This window comes from Equus przewalskii, chromosome 17, assembly GCF_037783145.1.
Source record: "Equus przewalskii isolate Varuska chromosome 17, EquPr2, whole genome shotgun sequence".
Lineage (NCBI taxonomy): Eukaryota > Metazoa > Chordata > Mammalia > Perissodactyla > Equidae > Equus > Equus przewalskii.
The window spans coordinates 34100110-34122113 of NC_091847.1; the positions used below are offsets into that span (position 1 = coordinate 34100110).

The 22004-nt window shown below is 42.1% G+C and overlaps 1 protein-coding gene across 27 annotated transcripts in view; it reads left to right on the forward strand.

Annotated features, from left to right (window-relative positions):
• The window catches only part of FMNL2 (formin like 2), a 294810-nt gene that overhangs the window by 253386 nt on the left and 19420 nt on the right, over positions 1-22004 (forward strand). For 17 of the 27 annotated variants that reach the window (XR_011528360.1, XR_011528362.1, XM_070579787.1 and 14 more), the window contains 8 exons: positions 3710-3784; positions 7890-8000; positions 10424-10573; positions 12343-12444; positions 14356-14656; positions 14987-15199; positions 20528-20652; positions 21547-21749. Coding sequence is in view for 22 of the 27 variants with exons in the window: in XM_070579787.1 (XP_070435888.1) it covers positions 3710-3784; positions 7890-8000; positions 10424-10573; positions 12343-12444; positions 14356-14656; positions 14987-15199; positions 20528-20652; positions 21547-21749 (1280 nt within the window). In the remaining 5 variants the exon portion in view is untranslated. Of the gene's footprint in view, positions 1-3709; positions 3785-7889; positions 8001-10423; positions 10574-12342; positions 12445-14355; positions 14657-14986; positions 15200-18306; positions 18328-20527; positions 20653-21546; positions 21750-22004 lie in introns of all 27 variants that reach the window. The other 10 variants (XR_011528358.1, XR_011528359.1, XR_011528361.1 and 7 more) reach the window with 1 other exon arrangement.

A 22004-nucleotide genomic window follows, 5' to 3' on the forward strand; every position in this document is an offset into this window, starting at 1 on the left:
GAAGAGTCATGTTCAGCCATGATGGTCCCATTGGAACCAAGTGTGTGGGGGTGGTCCAGATGTGAGCTGTATGAGCTAAGACGACTTTGCTTTGATGTGAGACACGACTTTTACCAACCTTCCCCAAACATGTCTTCCCATTTCCTGTGGGATTGTAGTATACACTTGTTTAGTGATTGCTAAAGTAGTGTAGAAACAAATGTGAATCTGGTTTGCATGCTTCCTTTCCTTTAGCAGAAACGAAGGGGGCCTCTGGAATCCATGCTGTTCCTGTGGAACATGTCAGAAAATACCACCCTGAGCTCCTCAGTTGAGATTGGCTGCAGAGCATTCTAACTGAACTTTTCTGGAGGGGGTTTGGTGGAGCTGCTGGGAGGGGCTCTTGTTCTTGCAGTGGATGAGAAGAGTGGTCAGTCAGATCATTCTCTCATGGTTTCCCAAAGCTGGCATCTGTGTTGGCAGCATGTCCTCTTGTGCATTTGGATTCTTTTCCCCGAGTTCGTAGCAGCTATAAATTGGAAGATATTTAAGTCTGTTACTTTTGAAGATTAAAGGTATTTCTCTGTTTCATAACACATGTTCTCAGCATGAATTTGTCTGGTGACAGAATGAGGGATTTCTAAAGAAATGCGTATGTTCAAGGCTCTTCTTAATGTTTATTTCAGTCCTGTCTACTGGGCTAGTCCAGTGATTTTTGGGATCTTTACCCTGTATGAAATTAATCTAAAATTGATTGTTCTGGATTTGATGCCATCTATTTATATTAACAGGCTATGAATAGTTTGTTTTGTTGCTGCCCACATGTACTTTCCTCAGCCACATAAAATCAATTTTCTCTAACGACCTGGACGCTATCCCTGATTATTTGGGAGTTACCTTATTATTCATTGTACCTATGCAGGGGCGGTTGGCCAATCCTTGCAGCATTCCTATGATACCCAGTTATAATAACTGTTTCTTTATTTGTGTTATTAAATTGGAGGTTGAGTGAGTTGGAGAGTTAATAAGCCAACTGTCCAGTTTACAATTGGTAGTAAAGGCTGAGGGTTTAATCAGCTAGTCTAATATTGTGTAAGCTACTGGTTCCCAAATGCTGGTCCAAGGACTGTGAGTACTTTTTAGAAACACATTCCTAGTTCTGTCTCGAGATTCTCCTTCCTTATGTCTTGATTTAGACTCCAGGTATCTGCCATATTTAGAAGTACCTTGGAAGATTCTGATGCGTGGACATCAAATGTATGCACAATGTAATGACTGTGCTTTTTATAATAACGTTTTTCATCTCTGTTGGTGTCTCAGATAATTTTGGAATGCTTTAACTATAGTCTTAAATGGTGTCTGTTTATCTGAACGTTCTGGACTGTGTGGGAGAAAGAACATCAGGCCGGCAGTTGGGGACCTGGTTGACCTTTCATCACGTTGGGGGCTTTTGATCTGTCTAGGTATCAGTCTCATAAGTTGAGGTGGATTACCCAAGGTGCTTTCCAGATTTCTGACATTCTTTGATTCCAAGGGCTTTGCCCTCCTAGGAATTATATTCATCATCGCTGTTCATTGTTAGCTGTTGCCTCTTCTAGTTGGGTGATTGCCTAGTCGCACAACAGAACATTGATCATGGCCTGCTGCTCAGGACAGCTGGTAGCCATCCCTAGATCCAAGACTGCCTCTCTTCCTTCCTCCTGCCACTACCAACCTCCCAGAACAGATTGAAGTAAACCATTCCCCTGGGGAACAAGCTCTTACACTGAGGTTTCTCTTAAGGAAAATTCAGGTTGTAATTCTGACCTTGTGTATACCAAGCCTTGGCAGTTTTCACCCACTGGGCCCTTTTTGCAGGCTAGGGACACTTGTGCCTTTGGGCACGAGATGTGACTGATGTAGTCTAAGGAGCTCATCTTGCACTGCCTCATTCTCCTTCCACAGATCTTTTGTTTCCAGGAACTTCCTGCATATTCTCTAGGGGGGCTCGTTGGAGCAGGGGCAGAACATGATACCCCTTGAAATCCCTGGTTCTCACCCTTTGCAGAGCATCAAAATGGTCTATAGTGCTTTTACAATTGTACATGCCCACATCACCCCAGCCCTGCCGGGGCCTGCTGATCACGTTCTTCAGGATGGGATTGGACACATGTGCTTTGTAAACTCTCCCTTCTCCTGGAGCCTCCTCCTCGTCCTGCAGACTGGGCCCATGCACTGTTCCTCTGTCTTTTGTAATTATTTTTTGTTAAGGCAGATATAAGTAAATGGAGATTGGTTATCAGAATACAGTGAACCGTGGTTTGAATCTATTGAGAAAATTAAGTTGCTTTAAGACTAGAAGGGCTCAGGGGTCAAAGTCAGTTCACCTTCACGTTCTCAGCACACGGGTTAAGCACAGGAACCAGCACTAAAGATTTACTCCTGACCACAGTGGTCTGACGGTTCTTGTTTCACCAATGTGATGGAGAGTAGTAAGTCATTGACCCTTTTCCTTAAGTGTGTTTTAATATAATTACTTGTTTATCCTCTGTTCAGTGCAATTCAGCAAATATTATTGAGAACCTACGCTGTGCTAGGCATTGTTCTAGATGGTAGGGATAGAGGAGTGAACAAAACATGAAATTCCTGCCTTCATGGGACTTTCTGTTCACCAAAATATATAGAGAGAGTCACATAGAATTTAGTATGATGGAATTAAATGGCTGCGTTATAGCATTATGAAATACCACTTTAGGAGAATTCTTTAGAATTGGCCTGAGTATCCCTAAGATCAGAAATGGAAGCAGATCGTTTAGTTAAGAATGTGAAACCTGGATTAAATTTGCAGAATGTTAAGAGACTGTGTTTTTACTAATACAACGTGTAGCGCGTAGGTGTCCAGGTAAATATATTCTGAAGGCAGAATGAATAAACCAGGGGGCTCCAAAAAAGGTAGCTAGGGACACTGTCAGAATTAAAGTTTATCCTTTGATTTTGGGAATAAGTCTTCAGAGTTATTATTTTGTGCAAATCTTTCTTTGACTCTATGCTTTTTAACTCCGTGTATTTAATTCCATGTGTCTGCAGCTGCCTTAGGCCCTGGAGTTCACGGTATTTTATCTACTTCTTTCACCAGTCCAACTAAAGCATTCATTCGAGCTGAATGCATATTACTTCAGACCTCTGGGGAGCAACTTCAGAAATTACTGCTTATTTCTATACTCACCTTGAATGGGTTAATATAGCTTCCCAGATCGTCTACTTCTGTGTTGTAGTTTATGCACTAAAATTATTTGATTCAGTTAGACATAATAGGAACATTTTCAATCTGCTTTTCAAGGAATTTAAATACTAAATTATTCAAATCTTTTAGCATCTCTGTTTTAAAAGTGCATTTGTAAAAAGGAAAACGGGTCTCTCTCTTTTATTTTGAATCGTAAACAACATTCTAGGCTTCTGAATGCAGGCTAAAAAATTGACAGAACTGCAAAGATAACCAATGAAAGAAAAACACATTTGATAAGATTTCAAAATTTCAAGAGAACATGCGAAAACAAACCCAAGGATCAGGTTTTGGTCCTGGCTCATGTTGCTCTTTGTTACTAAACTAACTTAGAGAAGAAGTGCATAGTGTGTGAGAGAAGGAAAAAAGGATATTCTGGAAATCATTATTAACGCTAAAATTTCTGTATCTAATTTTAGACTGCTTATGTTTGGAATTTCATGTGTGTGGTGAAAATGTGTGTTTCAGGTCTGTGGAGAAAAACAGCGCTTTGAGAAGTTGATGGAACATTTCAGGAATGAAGACAATAACATAGATTTTATGGTGAGTTATTTCAGTACTACATTCAATAAAGCAAACTCAGTTTCAGCCCTTTTTCCTAAATCCATTCATATTTATATATGTGTGTGTATGTATGTATATGCATGTAAATGTTACAAAGGACAGGAAATTGAGTATGATATGGTATAGATCCAATCTAGAGTGTCCTTTTTTTTAATTATTCTTTTAAAAATTTTATTTATTTTTTGGTGAGGAAGATTGGCCCTGAGCTAACATCTGTTGCCAATGTTCCTCTTTTTGCTTGAAGAAGATTGTTGCTGAGCTAACATCTGTGCCAGTCTTCCTCTGTTTTGTATGTGGGATTCCACCTCAGAATGGCTTGATGAGTGGTGCATAGGTCTGCGCCCAGGATCCTAACCCACAAACCTTGGGCTGCCGAGGCAGAGCACGTGAACTTAACCACTATGCCACCAGGCCAGGCAGGCCCCTAGAGTGTCCTTAATCTGTATTTTCCCTTTATGGTGCTTATTTGCAGTTTTGTGCCTTGCATACACACTATAATAAAGGCCAGAAGCACTAATTATTTACAGCAAAATAGAGTAAAGCCATGCATTTGAGACAAAGAAGTTAACTCCTGGTGCGAATGCCTGCACTTGCCAGCTTTACCTGTCGATAGTGCTGCAGAAGAATCCTGTAGATAGAAACCAAGAATCTTGACCAATTTGTCTTTTGCACATCTCAGCTGGGGGCCTCCTCCAGACTTCTCAAAGACTAAAGTGCTTTGGTTCTTAAAATTGACTCTACGTGTCCCCCACGATTAGCATAGAGCCGTGATCCACCCCCTGTGATCTCTGTCCTGCTCTGGTAATTCTGTGGGGTGGACTCCTACTGCAGATCGCCTTAGCAGGGTGGATCACATTCAGGAACCTGGGGCCAAGCGGCAGGACTGTCCTCTTCAGGCACGAACAGCAAAAGGAGTCTGAGCACTTCTGAATTCATATACCTAAATCTTAATCCTGGCCTGAAGATGGAATCTACTAGAGAGAATTTCCTGAGACAGATTACCCTGGAGTGCACCCCAGTCTGCAGTCTTTCTTTGACCTAATCCAGTCAAGCCAGGGAACTGGGGAACCCGGGAGATCTTACCAGATCACTTCTAGCCTGGATCAGATCCCCAGTCATTGTGGACTCTTCTAAAACGTGTGCTTGGATGCCAGGAAAAGTTTTCATTTGAATTGCTTTAGTGATTGTAAAACATGGAACATAGCTTTGCAGATTTCTAACCCTTTTATGTGAACGTTTTTCCCCAGTCTTCAAATTTTGTATGCATCCTAGCCCTCAGCCCCTTCCAAAATCAGTCAGAAAGATGAAGACCTTTATAGAGCAGCTTTTCTGTTCCATAAAGCATGTTATTTGCCTTTTAAAAAGGTAAAAAATAAATGTGAAACAAGAATACTTTTACATTAACTTTTTAGTTCTTGTTATTAGAATTTCTTTGGCATGTTTGAGGCTAACGTTAGCGCCGGTGATACATGCATAACAAAGTCATGCCCTGGCTAACCTACAGTTTCTTTCCTCTGCCCTGATAGGGGGAACTTATTTGTTCCTTAAAGCTGAGTTTGCAAACTGCAAGCTTTCAGGCTGAAGCCAGCCTACAGGCTTGTGAGTTTAGTCTGACAGTGATGTCCCCCCCACCCAAATTTGGAAATTACTCATAAAAATACAGATTTCTGCTTTTCTTAAACATTTCTGGTAACACTAGGCCTCTGTTCTTGCAGAGTATCAGCTGCTGGAGTCAAGTAGCCCTTTATTCTTTTGTCTGAAGATATCCTTTCTAGTTCATCACAGTCCACACCATTCCCTATTGTATTATACATGGCCCACCTCACTCATTTACCATACCTAGCATATCTCTCTGCCATTTGAGTTTCTGCTGAAATTATATTAAGTCCTTTAAAATGTCTGCACTGTTTACAGATGAGAGTGTATTTCTTGTGAGTTCATTTGTTTATATGTACATACATTGAGGAACCATTTTTAGAGGCTGCTAGTGTCCAGGTACTATGTGCTCGATTCATGTGTCACCTAGCAAATAGTTTCCTCTTAGGCATATCATAAAACTCAACAGATCATTTAGACATGCTTTCAGAAGAGAAATGGAAAGATGCCAGAATCCAACCATATTTTTCCTCCAGAAAATGAGGCTTTTCATAAACTGTCTTAGGAATGCAGTTAAGTAGTACAACCTCCCAAACAACATATTCCTCATAAAATATAATATAAATTTTTCTAATGTAGCATAAGACCTTTTTCTCTAATTTTTGTGGACAAAAGAAAAAACTGAGAAAATCTTTTTTAGTTCATTTAACTAAAGAATTTGAAGTAATTTTTTAGTCAATTTCAATAGCATCCTCTTATAACCTAGAGAGTTTACACATCTTCCAAGATATCCAATGTATAAAATATACTCAAAGAGGAATCTAACTGGATTAAAACAATTTACAAAAAGATAAAGGAAATCGGGTTTGGCGGAGAGAGGAAGAGTAAGGCAATTTTCAGAGGAAATGTGAATCTGGGTCCCTCAATCATTTGCCTTCTTGCAGGAGACTCTGTTTAACCATAGAGGAAGAGCATTAGTAAGATATTTTCACCATAAATAAACTGACTGTCACTATTAAAAGCAAAATAGATCTGTTGAACTCTGTTGTGTTACTTACCAGTGTGGGGACTGGCTTTCTCTGGGGCAGGTCTCAGGGCCACTGATGCAGTTGTGGGAAGAAAGCAGTAAATCCAAGGCTTTTATGGAATGGAAACTGGTTGATTGTTTAAAATGGAAAAATGGGTCAAAGGTTCCGTTAAGATCCTGTTAGAATGGTGGGGCCCACAGTGAAATGTTAGAAGTTGTCTTGTGGGGCCACTATAGGTGATTTAAATGTTCTTTGTAATAGTTTTTACATTTTTCTGAAATATACCTGTAATAACTAACACAGTTTGTTTGATATACCTATAAGACTTTTTAAAAATAGCTTTACTGAGATATAATTAACATACCATCCAACTTACCTATTTAAAGTGTACAGTTCATGGGGCTAGCCTGGTGGCATAGTGGGTAAGTTCACACATTCTAGTTCAGTGGCCTGGGGTTTGCAGGTTTGGATCCCGGGCGTGGACGTAGCACCACTCATCAAGCCATGCTGTGGTGGCATCCCACATACAATAGAGGAAGACTGGCACAGATGTTAGCTCAGGGCCAATCTTCCTCACAAATAAAAACAATAAGAAACCAAAAAAATGAAGTGTACAGTTCAACATATTTTTAGTATTTTTGCAGGGTTGTAATTCAGTTCCCTGAATTAACACCTGCAGTGTAATATTTTGTTGCCTCTGCATGGATCCCTCTACCCATTAGCAGTCACGCCCCATTTTCCCCATGCCCAGTCCTAAGCAACTACTAACCTGCTTTCTGTCTCTCTAGATTTGCCATTCTGGATATTTTATATGAATGGAGTCATAATATATGTGGTCTTTTGTGACTGACTTTTCTCACTTAGCATAACATTTTCAAGTTCGTCCATGTTGTAGCACATATCAGTACTTCATTCCTTTCTATTGTCATGTAATATTGTGTTGTATGGATATATCACGTGTTTTTAATCTATCAGTTGATGCTCATTGTTTTTTTGCCCCCTGCTTTTTTGTTATTATGAACATTTGTGTACAAGTTTTTATATGGACATATATTTTCATTTCTCTTGGTTATATACCTAGAAGTGTGATTGCTGAGGCGTGTAGTAACTGTAGTTAACAATTTTGAGGAACTGTCAGACTTTTTGAAGTGGCTGCACTATTTGACGTCCCAACCAACAATGGATGAGGGTTCCAATTTTTCCACATCCTTGTCAACACTTGTTATTGTCTTTTGTTTTGATTGTAGCCATCCTAGTGGATGTGAAATGGTATCTTATTGTGGTACCTTTATGACTTTTGAATTTAAAAAAATGTGTAAAATATTTTTAAAGACCTAGTGAAATGAAGGAAAAGGAAATTGGTAAGTGAGCTTAGATTTATGCAGTTAAAAGCATGTGCTTATGATTAAACTGAGAAAACAAATTTGGAGCTGTCTCACCCATTGGCAATTTCATTTCAGGTGGCCTCTATGCAGTTTATTAATATTGTAGTCCATTCAGTAGAAGACATGAATTTCAGAGTTCACCTCCAGTATGAATTTACCAAGTTAGGCCTGGACGAATACTTGGATGTAAGTATAGCTGTAACCTTTGTCTCCAACATAAGACTTGATTTATCACTTACCCTCAAAGATACACTTCCGTAGTGACCAAAGAACGCTTAAAGCCTATGTAGTTAACTTCTCTAGTGCTAGTTAAAAGGGACCAATCTGAGTGATGCAGTCTGCCAGAGAAACTGGATTCCTGCTGGCCCCCTGGGACCCTAGGCTGTCTTCTGCCAGCAGCTGTTTGGCCCTGGAGTCAGATCACCTCGTGTAGCCTTGCTGCAGTTTTCGTCTGCTGCCGAGCTCTGTCTGGGTCCAGTCTCGTTGTCCCCTTCATCTGTGCTGTTGAGCAATTTGCATTCTTCCTTACTCTGGGGACCCCATCTGGGCAGAGGAAGTCAAACCAAGACTGCTGTGGAGGGTTGAATAAATGCTTACTGCATCAAAAAAATGAGGAAATCGACACTAGGAGACTTCTTCATGTAGCTGTTAAATTCTGCTTAGAGTGCTTGTAGCTTCAGAAGTTCCACGTTTAGTTCTTCGGAGAAGGGGATCTAAAGTTTCTCTTTCTCCCGCTCCCTTACCAATGCTCAGCCAGTTCCTTCAGGTTCTTCAGCTTAGAAACAAAGTTGATGTGAAAATCGTAAATGGACTTGAGTAGCTCTGTGTGCGCAGGATGTACCCTTGTCCTTGGACTCTTGGGGGGTTTTGTTTTCCCCTCTATATAGGAGTGGTTGGCTTGAATTTGGAAGACTATTAGTGATAGGGCAAGGATGGTTGACCTCAGTTTCAAGGCTGTTTCTAGCTATGAAGAAGATAGACAGAAGTACTTTTCTTGGACATCTCCAGAGTTCAGCTGCCCCTCTTCATTAGAGGGTGAAGCCAGGGAATTACACAGAATGTACCCTCAGTTCTTTGCAAGGTGGAATTGCAGAATTGGTTACTTTGGAGCTCAGGGCCTCATCAGACCAACTGCGGGGTCCTGGGCTAGACTGGCCTTATTGTTGTCTGAAGAGTCTACACAGGGAGAAACATGATGGATTTCCATTAGAGAGTTGTTTGAGTTGTTTTCCCATTTAAAGACCCACTGATATCTTTGACAAAATATTGTATTGGAATCCAGTTTTTTTCCTGCTTTGAGATCAAAGTTTGTCTGTTTTCTTTCCCCACATGCTCTGAGAATGGCAGTATGGGACCAAAAATTGGGTGTGTAGATTCCTAAGGTGTTCTGGGTTCAGTCTTGTGATGGCCGCACAGAGCTCACTGCGGGCTCCAGGGTACAGTGGGAGGTAGTAACTCATCGGTCAGTGCCTGTTATTCATTGTGAAGCTTGTGGAAAATCCCACAAAGCTTAATCTCTGTTTTCCTTTCCAGCCTTTGCCGCTATTCAGAAATCTTTTTCAGTTCTGACTCCTAAACTAAGATGGAGCATACTTTCTTCAGAACAAGCTCAGTTGTAGGATTTCAAATTAGACCTAGGAGAAAAATCTATTTTCCTGAGAATTTATGTAGAATGGAATTCCTCTTAAAAATTTAAGCTTTTTCAGAACTCTGTATTTCTGTAACTTCTTGATCCTTTGATACTGGACTCATAGATAGAGGCGATTAGAAGAACATTATAGCCATATATAAGTACTTCCTTTGTTTACAAAAACTCAGCCTTGTAAGTAGCTGTTGATTTGTTCAGTAAATGTTTATTGGCATCATCCATGTGCCAGATATTGTTCTGGCCACTCATGTGTTCTCCATGTTACTTGTAAGGAAGATTCGCTTGACTTCTCAGTACACCTTAGAGCTAGTTGAGTTCCGTTAGGATGCCTCCCCCCGGGATGCAGTGAATGGGGGAAAGCTTCCTGATCTGTGCTTTGGGGAGCCCTGCGCTCCTCTTGCTGGGAAAGTGTCTTGGGGAAGTAATCATGGAGGGTGGTTTCTAGCAATTTGTGCTAAAATAAGCCCAGAGCTAATATACTTTATTAGTGTCTGCCTCACCTCCCACTTAACTCTCTCTCCCAACTGGGGGACTATCATCACTACCCGGGCAAGATACCACCCACTTCAACCTCTTCTGCTACACAGATACCCCTCAGGTTTTATGTTACCTGTGACTGTTGTTCCCTTTTGAAGCTGCTTTTAATTTTTCTATTGTCCTGATTTCGCCTGTATTGGAATGTTTTAGGTTGGAATATATCTACATGGGGAATAGATGTATAGGAAGGCTTAGGGAGGAAATGTGTGTACATTTGGGAGACGGTATTCACCAGAAAGTAATCTGATGGTACCCTCTTAGATGGTCACTCCATAGTTCTCTTAAGGAGGAGGATATATCAAACCCTCTCTTGGGAAAGACTGGACTATTTGGAACAAACAAAAACATGTATAGGCTGTTGGGTAAATATGTTCTATTTCCACAGATATGCTAACACCGCCTTCTCTTGCATTTTGATTTTTAGAAGCTGAAACACACTGAGAGTGACAAGCTGCAGGTACAGATTCAGGCTTACCTGGACAATGTGTTTGATGTCGGAGCTCTCCTGGAAGATGCTGAAACCAAGAACGCAGCCTTGGAGAGGGTGGAAGAACTGGAAGAAAACATCTCTCATGTAACTACATCTCAGAAGAGGGAAAATTGCTTATGTTTCAACTGGGTGCAGAGCAGAATAAATGTTAGCTTTTATGGCAGTGAATGAAAGGATTTGGAGTATGGGAATGAGCTTCAGCTTGAGATAGAGAGCTATCTGAAGCTATTCTGGGGTCTTTCAGAGAAGGCAGGTGTGTTAATGCTGAGTGGAATCCATTGCCTTGCCTTAGCTCACCTGCTCAGTTTCTGCTGAGTCCAGGTTGCTGGCCATCTTAGTTATAGGCACAGGAGAGTTAGATGATTGGCGTTACGTAGAGGGAAATACAACTGAAATATGTGAGTGTGGCCCCAGGTGAAGAAGTATCTTCTTCTGAATATGTCATCTTCTACCAAATGTGTCCACACAGGCCAGTGGGCAGGACGATCTAGTGTCTTCATGATGCATGTCTGCACATTCCTGCCTTAGGGTTACTCAACTTCTAAATAGAGTCGTTTCAACAGTAGGCATTTTCAAGGACGTCAGCAAGCATTCCTGTATGTCCTCTTCTTTGAAGAAGAGTGTCCTCGCAGTATAATGTCAACTCTGGATCGCGGCAGGGACTCATTTTTCTTTGAGGGATTTTTCTTGCCACAGACCAAGTTGAATATGAGTCTAAAGGCCTTCAGGGGTTGTTCATTTGTTCATCCATTAAACAAATATTTAAGTACTGCAAGAATGAACAGAAAAATGGTGCTTTTTAAAAACCCAAGCATGGTGAGGGCCAGATTCTTTTGATGAACTCTGATTGACAGTGTCCTTGATTGTGAAATGAATTGTCCTTTTTTGGAGGGATAGTATTTCCCCCTTTGAACAGTCCATTCATTTTCCTCTGCATTTTCTTAGTTAAGGGTATTGCATGTGCTTAACGGTCTTGCATCTTTTCCCATCGCTCTGAAGATGGGCGTCTTCACGGCTTGTGGGTAAGCCGCGGTGGTGAGCCAAAAGCTCTCCCTTTGTAAGTGCTACAGTGACCTGGTTGGCACCTGCCGAGGAAGAGCATTTACGGGCCTGATGTTTCTTCCCTTGACAGATGTGTATTATATTCTGAACCTGATCAGCATTAATCTCCACTCTTACCCCTCACCTTGCCTCCCTAATTTTCTTTACTTGTGATCATTTTCAGTGAGATGTGAGAACTTAGAAGTCGCTCGATTTTAGAGCCTTATGGGAAGAATAACTGATAACATGCTTACTCTTTCTTTTGAAGCCTCAGCTGGCATTGCACAGCCATACTTCTGTCACTTACTGTTGTAGTAGTTCACCTGCTTATTTGAACTGCTCCTCCAAAATGACTTTTATTGTTTGGGTAGTTTGGGTGAAAACAAGCAGTAGTATTTTTTCAACTGGTTACCTGTAATAACTGAACCAGGTTTTCTGGGTCAACAATTGTCAAAAACTTTTGCCTAATAGCACCTTCTTAGGGAGAGAGAGGTGGCCCTCCCCTCCTCTCTAACTACCATTCTCTACCCTTGCTAGGCCCTGCAGAAATGGAGAGAGAAACACTGTGTTGAAACACTAAGGGAGTGACGTATGGGTTTTATTAAGGCTCACGTATAAATTTATTCCTGTTGGAAATGAATATGTATTCAGAACCATATTATAAATATTAACATTTCCAGAAAACAACTTGTGGGACACATGCAGGTTTCTGACTGGCCCCTAATGGTCTTTGAGCTACACTTTCTGAGAACCAAGGACCTGATCAGAATGATCCTGTGTTGTGACACAGCTTCCCTTTCAAAACTTTACAGTTGTCTGAAAAACTGCAAGACACAGAGAATGAAGCCATGTCCAAGATCGTGGAACTGGAAAAGCAGCTCATGCAGAGGAACAAGGAGCTGGATGTTGTTCGAGTAAGTGTGATGATGACAACCGCCCCAGATGGGCATTGCAGAGAATATGCTCCAGCTGTAGTCTAGTAGAACACGGAATACATTCATGTCAGAGGAATGCATTGATGCAGCATATTTATTGGAACCATTTCAGAGGTGATACTCAAATGAAAAGTACACATAGTTAGGGTCTGTACACACATGTGTGTGCAATCAGATGCTGGGGGTTCAGGACTGCCTTATCTATCACAGGTTTTGGGAGCAACAGTATTCTCCCATCTGGACAAGTCTGAGTTTGATTTCGTAGATCACCCATTTGGTTGGAAATAAAAACACAGCATGGATTTAATTCATGCCACTTATTTATTTTTATTAGGATTTGGACTTCTTTGTACTTCTTTGCTTTGCTTCTACTTGAAACCAGATTTGGTGGTTGCCATGGAAACAGTGAAATCACAACACAGGCGAGACCTAACGGCGTTCACCAAAAAGACAAAAGGCAAAGCACAACCTAACTGTTTTATTATCAGATAATCCCAGCTATTTTATTTGGCCTCAGCATTATTTTACCTTCCGTGTCAGATACTTATGGAGTGCCATCCGTGTACTTGGAATGGTCCAGAACATAAAAACACCAAAATGCCTGGAGGGCTTTCAGGCAAATGGCTTGCCTTTACACCACTGTTAATGAAATGGCACATTTTATGTGAAGGTTATCATGTCTGTGTGTGTTGCTTGATATTCTGACATGTCCTACAGTTAACTCTAGGAAATTTATTTTCTGGCACACCATCGAGACAAAGTTGTAGCATATGGACTCATTCAAGTTCATACTCTCAGATTATTAGTAATAGACAGGGTGTGAAGAATGTTTCCCTGCCTGCTAGAGGTTTGTGGGGAGAGATCACGTGTACAAGACCCAACAAGTAAGTTTCATAAAATCCTTTCACTGGAACTTCTGGGGGCCCTTCTGAAAGGAACTGGGACAGCCTTTCAATTGTAACTTCTTTGTTTTCTGCTAAAGACCTAGACAGAAATAAGTAATTAGTGGAGGGGAGCATTGGCTTATTTTGTTTAACTGCATTACCAAAGGGAAAATGTCACAACCATTGCTGTCCTGAGCTTGGTCAGGGGAGCATTGTGAAGGCCAGAGAAATCCATTCAAAAACAGTCAGTCCCTTGTTAGTCATGAGGAGATTATTCCATGCTTTGCAGATTTTTTTTGTTGTTGGTGAGGAAGATTAGCCCTGAGCTAAGATCCACTGCCAATCCTCCTCTTTTTGCTGAGGAAGATTGGCCCTGAGCTAACATCCATGCCCATCTTCCTCCACTTTATACGTGGGACACCTGCGACAGCACGGCTTGATAAGCGGTGTGTAGGTCCACACCTGGGATCTGAACCAGCAAACCCTGGGCTGCCAAAGCAGAGCACGTGAATTTAACCATTATACCACTGGGTCGCCCCCATGCTTTGCAGATTTTTAATCCCAGTCTGACTTCTATCCAAGTCTGATTTAGGGTCCTTTCCTGATATGTGTCTAGGAGTTACAAATGAATTTTAAAATAATTGAAAGGAAAACATGCACCACCAGAACATGCTCAGGATATTCCAAAGTCAGCTATCAAATTATTCTTGGGTTATCTCTGCCCTATTCCTCTCCACCCACAAGGAAAATTGAGTTAGCTGCATTTACTGATGGAAAGCCACATTAGTAATAACAATTGTTAGAATATATAGCACACATTATGAGTGAACAGTTGAATATCAATGGGACTTGTTGGCTGAGTCTGTAGAACTCCTATATATATATATATATGAGTAACCTTTTCTGTTTTATTTGGTTGTTTTTTTTATCCTCAGTTTGCCGATCTGATGGTAATAGGTACGAATGTCATGTGAAGACAAACTCTTGACCATGGACTCTTTTGCAGGAGATCTACAAAGATGCAAATACCCAGGTTCACACATTAAGGAAGATGGTCAAAGAAAAAGAAGAAGCCATTCAAAGACAGTCTACCCTGGAAAAAAAGATTCATGAACTGGAGAAACAAGGGACCATTAAAATTCAGAAGAAGGGGGATGGGGACATCGCTATACTGCCGGTTGTGGCTTCTGGTACATTGTCCATGGCGTCAGACATGGCAGTGGGACAAATAATGGGGGCCGCCTCCACAGGACCCTTGCCCCCTCCTCCTCCAGCGCTACCTCCGTTGTCAGACACTCCTGAAGCAGGTAAGAAGCCTTGGTGGGAGAACTGAAGTGTACTATTGAGACGTTTGTGTTCTTTTTTTATCTACTTTTCATTTATGTCATTTTGTTGGCATGTTCTTTTAATTACTGATTTTAAGTACTCTTTACATTTTGAGATTAAGGTTATGAATGTTCATTTCACGTATGTTGCCGTATATTCCCCATTTGTCAATGAGGACATTTTAGCCTTTGAAAAAAATCCTTTGTTTTTTTTCAGTGTTTTGCTTTTGGATACTTTAGGTGCATATGACATATTGCAGGAAAAACCGTTCCCCTATTTCCAAAGTCACTTTGTTTCTTTTCTTTTGCTAGTGCAAAATGGTCCAGCAACCCCACCTATGCCACCACCACCCCCTCCTCCTCCCCCACCCCCGCCTCCCCCACCTCCTCCCCCACCCCCACCTCTCCCTGGTCCTGCAGCTGACACTGTGCCAGCTCCTCCTTTACCACCTCCCCCTCCTCCCTCTGCACCCCCGCTGCCTGGGACATCTTCACCCACAGTGGTTTTCAACTCAGGATTAGCAGGTAAGAGCACAGAATTAAGACCTAGGTACTTGTGTAAGAAATACTCATTTATCTTCCCTCCGGAGGGTCAAAGCCATTCTTTCAAAGTCCAGGTCTTTTGCAGTCACATGCATCTCCTCTTAATATGAGTACATTCCTGCTGATACAGCCAGTAAAGGGGAAATTGTCAACACAGGAGGCATTTTCCTCTAAGCAGTCTTTGTCACTCTCTCCCTAGCAGGAAGTTCTGATCTCACACCATCTTCCCACCTTCGCTTCTCCCCCCTAGAGAAGGGAAGCGAGACAAGTTACCTTCTTAGGGATCAGTGCGTTGCATTGGGTCCAGCAAACACTTCTGGACCTCTGTAGTAGTCAGAGCTCTGACACACAGTGCTGCTGGTGCTTCTGGCTCTTTTTTTGAAGATGTTTGTGCAAGATGCCATCTATAAAAGGGAAAATGCCTTTCTATGTAATTGCCTGCTGTAGGCTTCCAGGCATTTCTTCTGAGCATTTGAGGATATCAGAATTCACTGTAGTGGAATCACGCTTCAAGGGGAATGTTGCCAACAGCAGTGTATGCATGCCTTGAAATGCCTCTACATAAGCATGTTGTCCTCCTGTTAACCAGGATAGAATGCACCATCCTTACCTCACCCAGGAACAAAAAGGGGTGGATGTGGGGCCAGAGGAAGAGAGGTGCTCGAATGCCTTGAAATATAAGTTGTTATTTTCGATTCATGGGAATGAATTTTTACTCTTTTCTAAAATATTGCAAGCCATTTTCCCAGTCACGGCGTGCTCCTCTGGCGTTTGGAATTGCTCTGAGCTTTGCCGTACCATCCCTGTGACATGGATGATTCTGCTTCCTCATCCACTTCAGTCCCTTCACGAGGTCTCTTATTTCCCACGAAGAACTACCCCTCTAATAGTCTCCATTTCCAAGTCTGCGATAGTTCTCAGAGCCTTTTACCCAGAGCCTAAAAGCCAGTCTCAGCTGTCAAAGATTTCCCACTCTCTGTCCCTTGGAGTGTCCCGTCAGCAGCTTTACCCGACAATCATTAAGGCTGGTTCATCCTAATGATGGAAGCCCTTTTGGACCCCCGAAAGCCACCCATAGCAGACTTGGTCCACATCAAGTCCACGGTGAGTGCTTCCACCCCACCTTCTATAAAACTGTGGAAGAGCGGCTGGCCCGGTGGTGCAGCAGTTAAGTTCGCACGTTCCACTTCGGCGGCACGGGGTTTGCCAGTTTGGATCTCGGGTTTGGACATGCCACCACTTGGCATGCCATGCTGTGGTAGGCGTCCCACATATAAAGTAGAGGAAGGTGGGCACGGATGTTAGCTCAGGGCCAGGCTTCCTCAGCAAAAGAGGAGGATTGGCAGCAGATGTTATGCCAGGGCTAATCTTCCACACACACACAAAAAGACACAAACTGTGGAAGAAACACACAAGATGCCTGTTCAAAGTAATGTTTGCAGTAAACCCGTGACTTATTTCTACCTTTCAAGGTCTCCCCCATCTACTGCTTTTTTCTAGAACTTTTATTGCTTCTGAAGGACAAAAGTTGGAGGAGTATCATTTTGGAACTGTTGGATTTCGCAATGTAAACAAACAAAAAACCTCTTAACAAGCCTCAGGAATCTGTTCTGTCAACAGGCTGTTGTGACTGTGTGTGAACACTTTGAATTGTCGTGTGCACCTGGGCTCACTTGTAGGCTTTCCTTGTAGCCCCCGAAGGGCATGCAGTGAGAGACACTGTGGTGTCTCTCCTTTGGTACTGCCTCCCTTCTCTCTGGCAAAGCCTAACGTGTGATACGGCTTCCATTTCCATTCACCTGAGCTCTAACGGAACTAGGAACTCAGAACTGCCTTGGCAAAAGAGCAAAAGAACCAAGAGTCTGAGATGCGCAGGTCCAAGGCTCCCTTCTGAATGGCTCTTGTCCCCTCTGGTTAATTTTTTTGCCTGGGTTCTTCCTGCTACTTAAAATGTGTTGGCTCTGTTGATTGCCTCAATCTTAGGAAGCGGAACTCTGTGTTCAGCTGCTTGCCCACTGTTACCTTCAGGGTTGTTGCAGTTCAATTGGGAGTTGTCCTCTTTGTGTCTCATACGATTTAGAGGGCGGTATGTGGGATTGAGGAAACTCCTCGTTAGTGCTGTAAGTGTCCATTAAACAATTACAAGATGTTCTGTTTTACAAGATGTAAGGGTTGTAACATACTTATGAGTCTTTGATAGCTTGAGATCAGGCAATTTCTACAAGACCTTTAATCTCTTTTCACTACTTATCCTTAATTTGGCTGTGAATACTTAGTGGTTGTAGCCCATTTTGTGAGATGTTTTGCCAGTGTGTTCAGTAACTGTCTCTCTCTTCTGGACCTGAGGCCAGAGAGAATCCGGATGTTCCAGTAGAGCCAATAAGTAGAGGTGAGATGATAGGCCACAGACTCATGGGCAGCCATAAACCTGTGACATCCCTGGGCCTCTGGATCCACAGGCAATAGGGTGTCTTATGTCTTCACTAGGCAGTGAACAGGTGTGTTTCTGGTGGCCAAGACAGGAGACCAGGAGGTGGTCCCCTAGGTGTATGTAGTTGAGTTTTCTTTCCATTTTTTAGAGAAAATACTAGTAATGTGAAATATGCATTTGCAGTATAGGGCTTACTTCCTCAAATCTGTGATCGAGTTATCTGTCTCCCATTTCCTGGTTAGGTCGTCTGTGACAGACCACTCGCTGGGCAGGCTGTAACCTTTGCTGTCTCTTTGAGAGAATGTGCTTTGGAACTTCACAGTGAGAATTTGGACTTTGGCTGATTATTTGTCATTTAGAAATTGTTCATATCTTATGGAATACCTAGTGCAATTCAATATGGCTGTTTGGGACCATTATAACGAAATCATTTTTTTCCCCTCTTCTAAAAAGGAATTTTTTTATAAGCAAAATAATAAGTGAGTCTTCAAGGCAGGCCTGAATGGAAATGAATTTTTGGCTCTGTGCTGCCTTGTGAAATGTGTCCAAGAAGCATGAAATTCTATGCTAAGAGTGCGTGAACTGCTGAGCCGCTTGACTCTAACCATATCTAATATATTTTTTTGTATTTTCTTTGTTCTTTCTGCTTCCACAAAAGATGGGCCAATCAAGCTTTTCTGTAGGTTGCTCCTCACTGAGTGTGTTCAGTATTTGCCATGTTTTCCTGTTGGTCACACTGTGCCTTGACATCTTTCCACTCCATCTCACATTGATCCATTACATCTTGACTTTGTGTCTGCGGGAAGTCTTGGTGTTGGCTGACTGTTACCCCAGGTTTGCCCACACATTTTAGTTGAATCTATAGAAGAGATTATGGTCCTTTAAGCAGACATCCTGGATTTCATATGCCACATTCCTTTCCCCCTGAGAAAAGGAGTGTTTTTTCTTTTAATTTTTGTAGTTGCATCTAAGGCCTCAAGTGTAGAAGGAATTTAGACTTATTCTGAGAGAAAAAGGAAAGCTCCTCCACAGAATAAGGAAAAGCTGCTGGATGCTGCTCTTTTAGTCCCCTTGGTCTCCAGCTCTCCCTGTGAAACACCCACCTACCCATGCAGAGCCACTTCCTTTAATCTGAACACCGAGAACACGGTGTCTATTGGGGCCACTGATAGGCCCCTCCTGCCCTAACCTACCGCTGCATTCCCCAGTCAGAGTCAGGACAGCCTTTCCAAAGAGAACTTTTTTGCCTGTGTTCTGATTTCAGGCTTATTCCTAATCTTGCTAAAGAGTTAAAAAGTAGGGTGGCTACAAATGGAGTGACTTTTAGTGAATGTCCTGAGGCCTAAAGCATCTGTGGCGGGATGGTGGAACCATATGGCACTGACCTGTCACCTCAGACTATGAAAAGATCCCCTCCCCCGCTCCCCCTTCTTCTCAGTCAACATTGCTGAAGTGCCCGACTAGAGGAAGGTCTGTTCCTTGCTCCCATGGAGGACAGGGTTTTGCTGGGTAGTATAGACCAAAATGAAGTGTGGCGAGGAATGGGGAGTGTGCGTAGTCCTCACTACCCAACAGGAGTGGGTCGTGGGGACTAAAGTGTCACATTTGGTGGTGGAAAGGCCTGGTTTGGCAAAAGCTGTGTTTCTGTGTTCCTGCATGCCTTTGTGTGGATTTATCAGATGACATTCCTGCTGTTTCTATGGCCTTCGTAACTCTGGAGGAATGAGAGGCACCGTCTGTCTCCCCTTTTCAGTTGCCTCCCACTGAGGCAGGCAGCCAGGGGACAGCCTAGTCTTGTGTTGAGTTTGTTTTGTTCTGCACTGAACTTCCCTCCTGTGCTAATGATGGCAAATAGTGAAGCTCCCAAATAGTGTGGTGGGCATCCCAGGACAGACTTAAGAAGGCATATATATATATATATATAGATGTATAGATATGTAGCTAAATGGTTTGGGAAGGCTTCTTTATGATGTGTAATTAAGTAATGGAATTTGTAATAGATTACTTATTTTTTTTAGCTCATTTCCCCAAAGTAGTGGAGTTGGTGCTTTCCCCTGACCCCTCAAGCGTAGATCCCTTCCTCTCTACTAAGAGGGTCTCAGTATTTTTAGTGAGTTCATCAATGCCTTCTAGTCACACACAGCTGACTCCTGGGGAGAACTTGCTCTCCAAAAAGAGGAGGAAGGGACTGTGGCTGTTATCAAAAAGCAGTACAAATCTTGGTTTCTAAGTACACTTCTGTCTTCTTAAACATTTTCTATTTTGGGCTGTTCATAGCCCTTAGTCTGTTTGAAATAACTCAGCAGCCGATACGATCCCCATCATTGAAATCCTCCACGGGAATGTATTGCTCTGGCTGGAAGTCAGCCCTTTTGATGTTACATTCCTGGTGGTTTAGACAGCCACTATCTGCAGTCTCTGATCATCTTTTAAGATTTGTTTGGAAATATGTTTTCTAGAACCAAGAATTTAGGATGTCACAATTCAACTCATGCTCACAGATGTCAAACTAAGTCACGGAGTATTTGCCCTCTCTGCTATCTAATAAATATGAATAATAATTTTTGCTCCCCAACTCTTTATTTGTTCTACGTATTGTCCTAACATTGTGACTATAATGCAGCAATCTAGTTGCCTACATTGAAAAAAAAGCACCTCTGGCTCTTGGAGGACTTTGACACACTGTTGTATCCTTCGACCAAATGATGACCTCAGATTGCTCTGGCCAAAGCCGTGTGTGATGTCTTTCATATTTAAAAACACCTGGGCACCTCCTGCCAGCCTTCCTCCAGTGTTAAAGTGTCATCTGCAGGGACTGTTGTCTGATTGTTCTTGGGGTCTTGGTGGAATCTTAATTTCATTCTCTCTGACCTCTGTAGCTGTGAAAATTAAGAAGCCAATCAAGACGAAATTCCGAATGCCAGTTTTTAACTGGGTCGCCCTGAAGCCAAATCAGATCAATGGCACAGTCTTCAACGAAATTGACGACGAGCGAATTCTGGAGGTATCTTTCTTGTTGGGTAGAAAATGGGGGGCCCTCTCTGTGCAGCAAAGCTAAAATGGGTGCTCTGGAAGTCTGGAAGTTAACCTGGAGGTTTCAGCGGTGAAGTGCCACTGTCTTAGGTGCCTTGATGTAAAGAAGAAAAGGATTTACAATATCAGACAATAAAGTTATGTGCTGTGGGGCTGGCCCAGTAGCGCAGTGGTTAAGTGCGCACGTTCTGCTTCTGCAGCCCCAGTGTTCGCCGGTTTGGATCCCAGGTGCGAACATGGCACAGCTTGGCAAGCCATGCTGTGGCAGGCGTCCCACATATAAAGTAGAGGAAGATGGGCACTGATGTTAGCTCATGGCCAGTCTTCCTCAGCAAAAAGAGGAGGATTGGCAGCAGATGTAAGCTCAGGGCTAATATTCCTCAAAAGAAAAAAAAAAATTACATGTTGTTTTGTAAGGTGGTTCTAAAACTGTGTTTAAAAAGTTATGTTAAAATGAATAGTTTTGAGCCTCTTCAGTGTATGCCATAAAATATATATCTGACACAGTCTCTGCCCTTAATTTGTAAAAAGGCATAAAAATGGTTTATTGAACTATAAGCGAATAAGGACCCAATAATCACACTCAGTAGCTGGTTTGATGGATAGTCTGTGGTGGCCATCCCTGCAAGGTAATTATTGAAAGGTGTTTGAATTGGCTGGTTGGAATCAGTTGTCTGTTCAGGTCCGTATATGTGGCGTAAGTCACACTCTAACGCAAATAGGAAAATAGAGCAAGCCACGATCACAGACAAGTATTGAGTAGAAAAACTGAGTTCTTTGACACTTAAGAAACTGTCTAAATGGTGGCTTCCTGACTTAATTTTTAAGTATAACCCAAGTTGCCTGTTTCATCTTTCTACCCCAGGATTTAAATGTGGATGAATTTGAGGAAATATTTAAGACAAAAGCCCAAGGTCCTGCCATTGATCTTTCTTCAAGCAAACAGAAAATAACACAGAAGGGATCAAACAAAGTGACGCTACTGGAAGCAAATAGGGCCAAAAATCTCGCCATCACTTTAAGGAAAGCTGGAAAGACCGCTGATGAGATATGTAAAGCTATTCACGTGTAAGTTCAGAGCATTCTGGAAAATTGTATCCTAGTAAATTTAGGATAAAGATGAAAAAAAGTTGTGAACTGATAAATATTTCCATAGTTGGGTAAGATTAAGAAAAAGCGATTCTTGGTATGCACACACCAGGTTGTTACATATGTGACTTCAGAGTTGAATACAATGCTAACCCTGAAGAAGGGAACCAGAAATTACCCTCAGGAGTGCTGTGTTAGAGTAAGTAATTAATTGGTTTAGGAGAATCACACTGG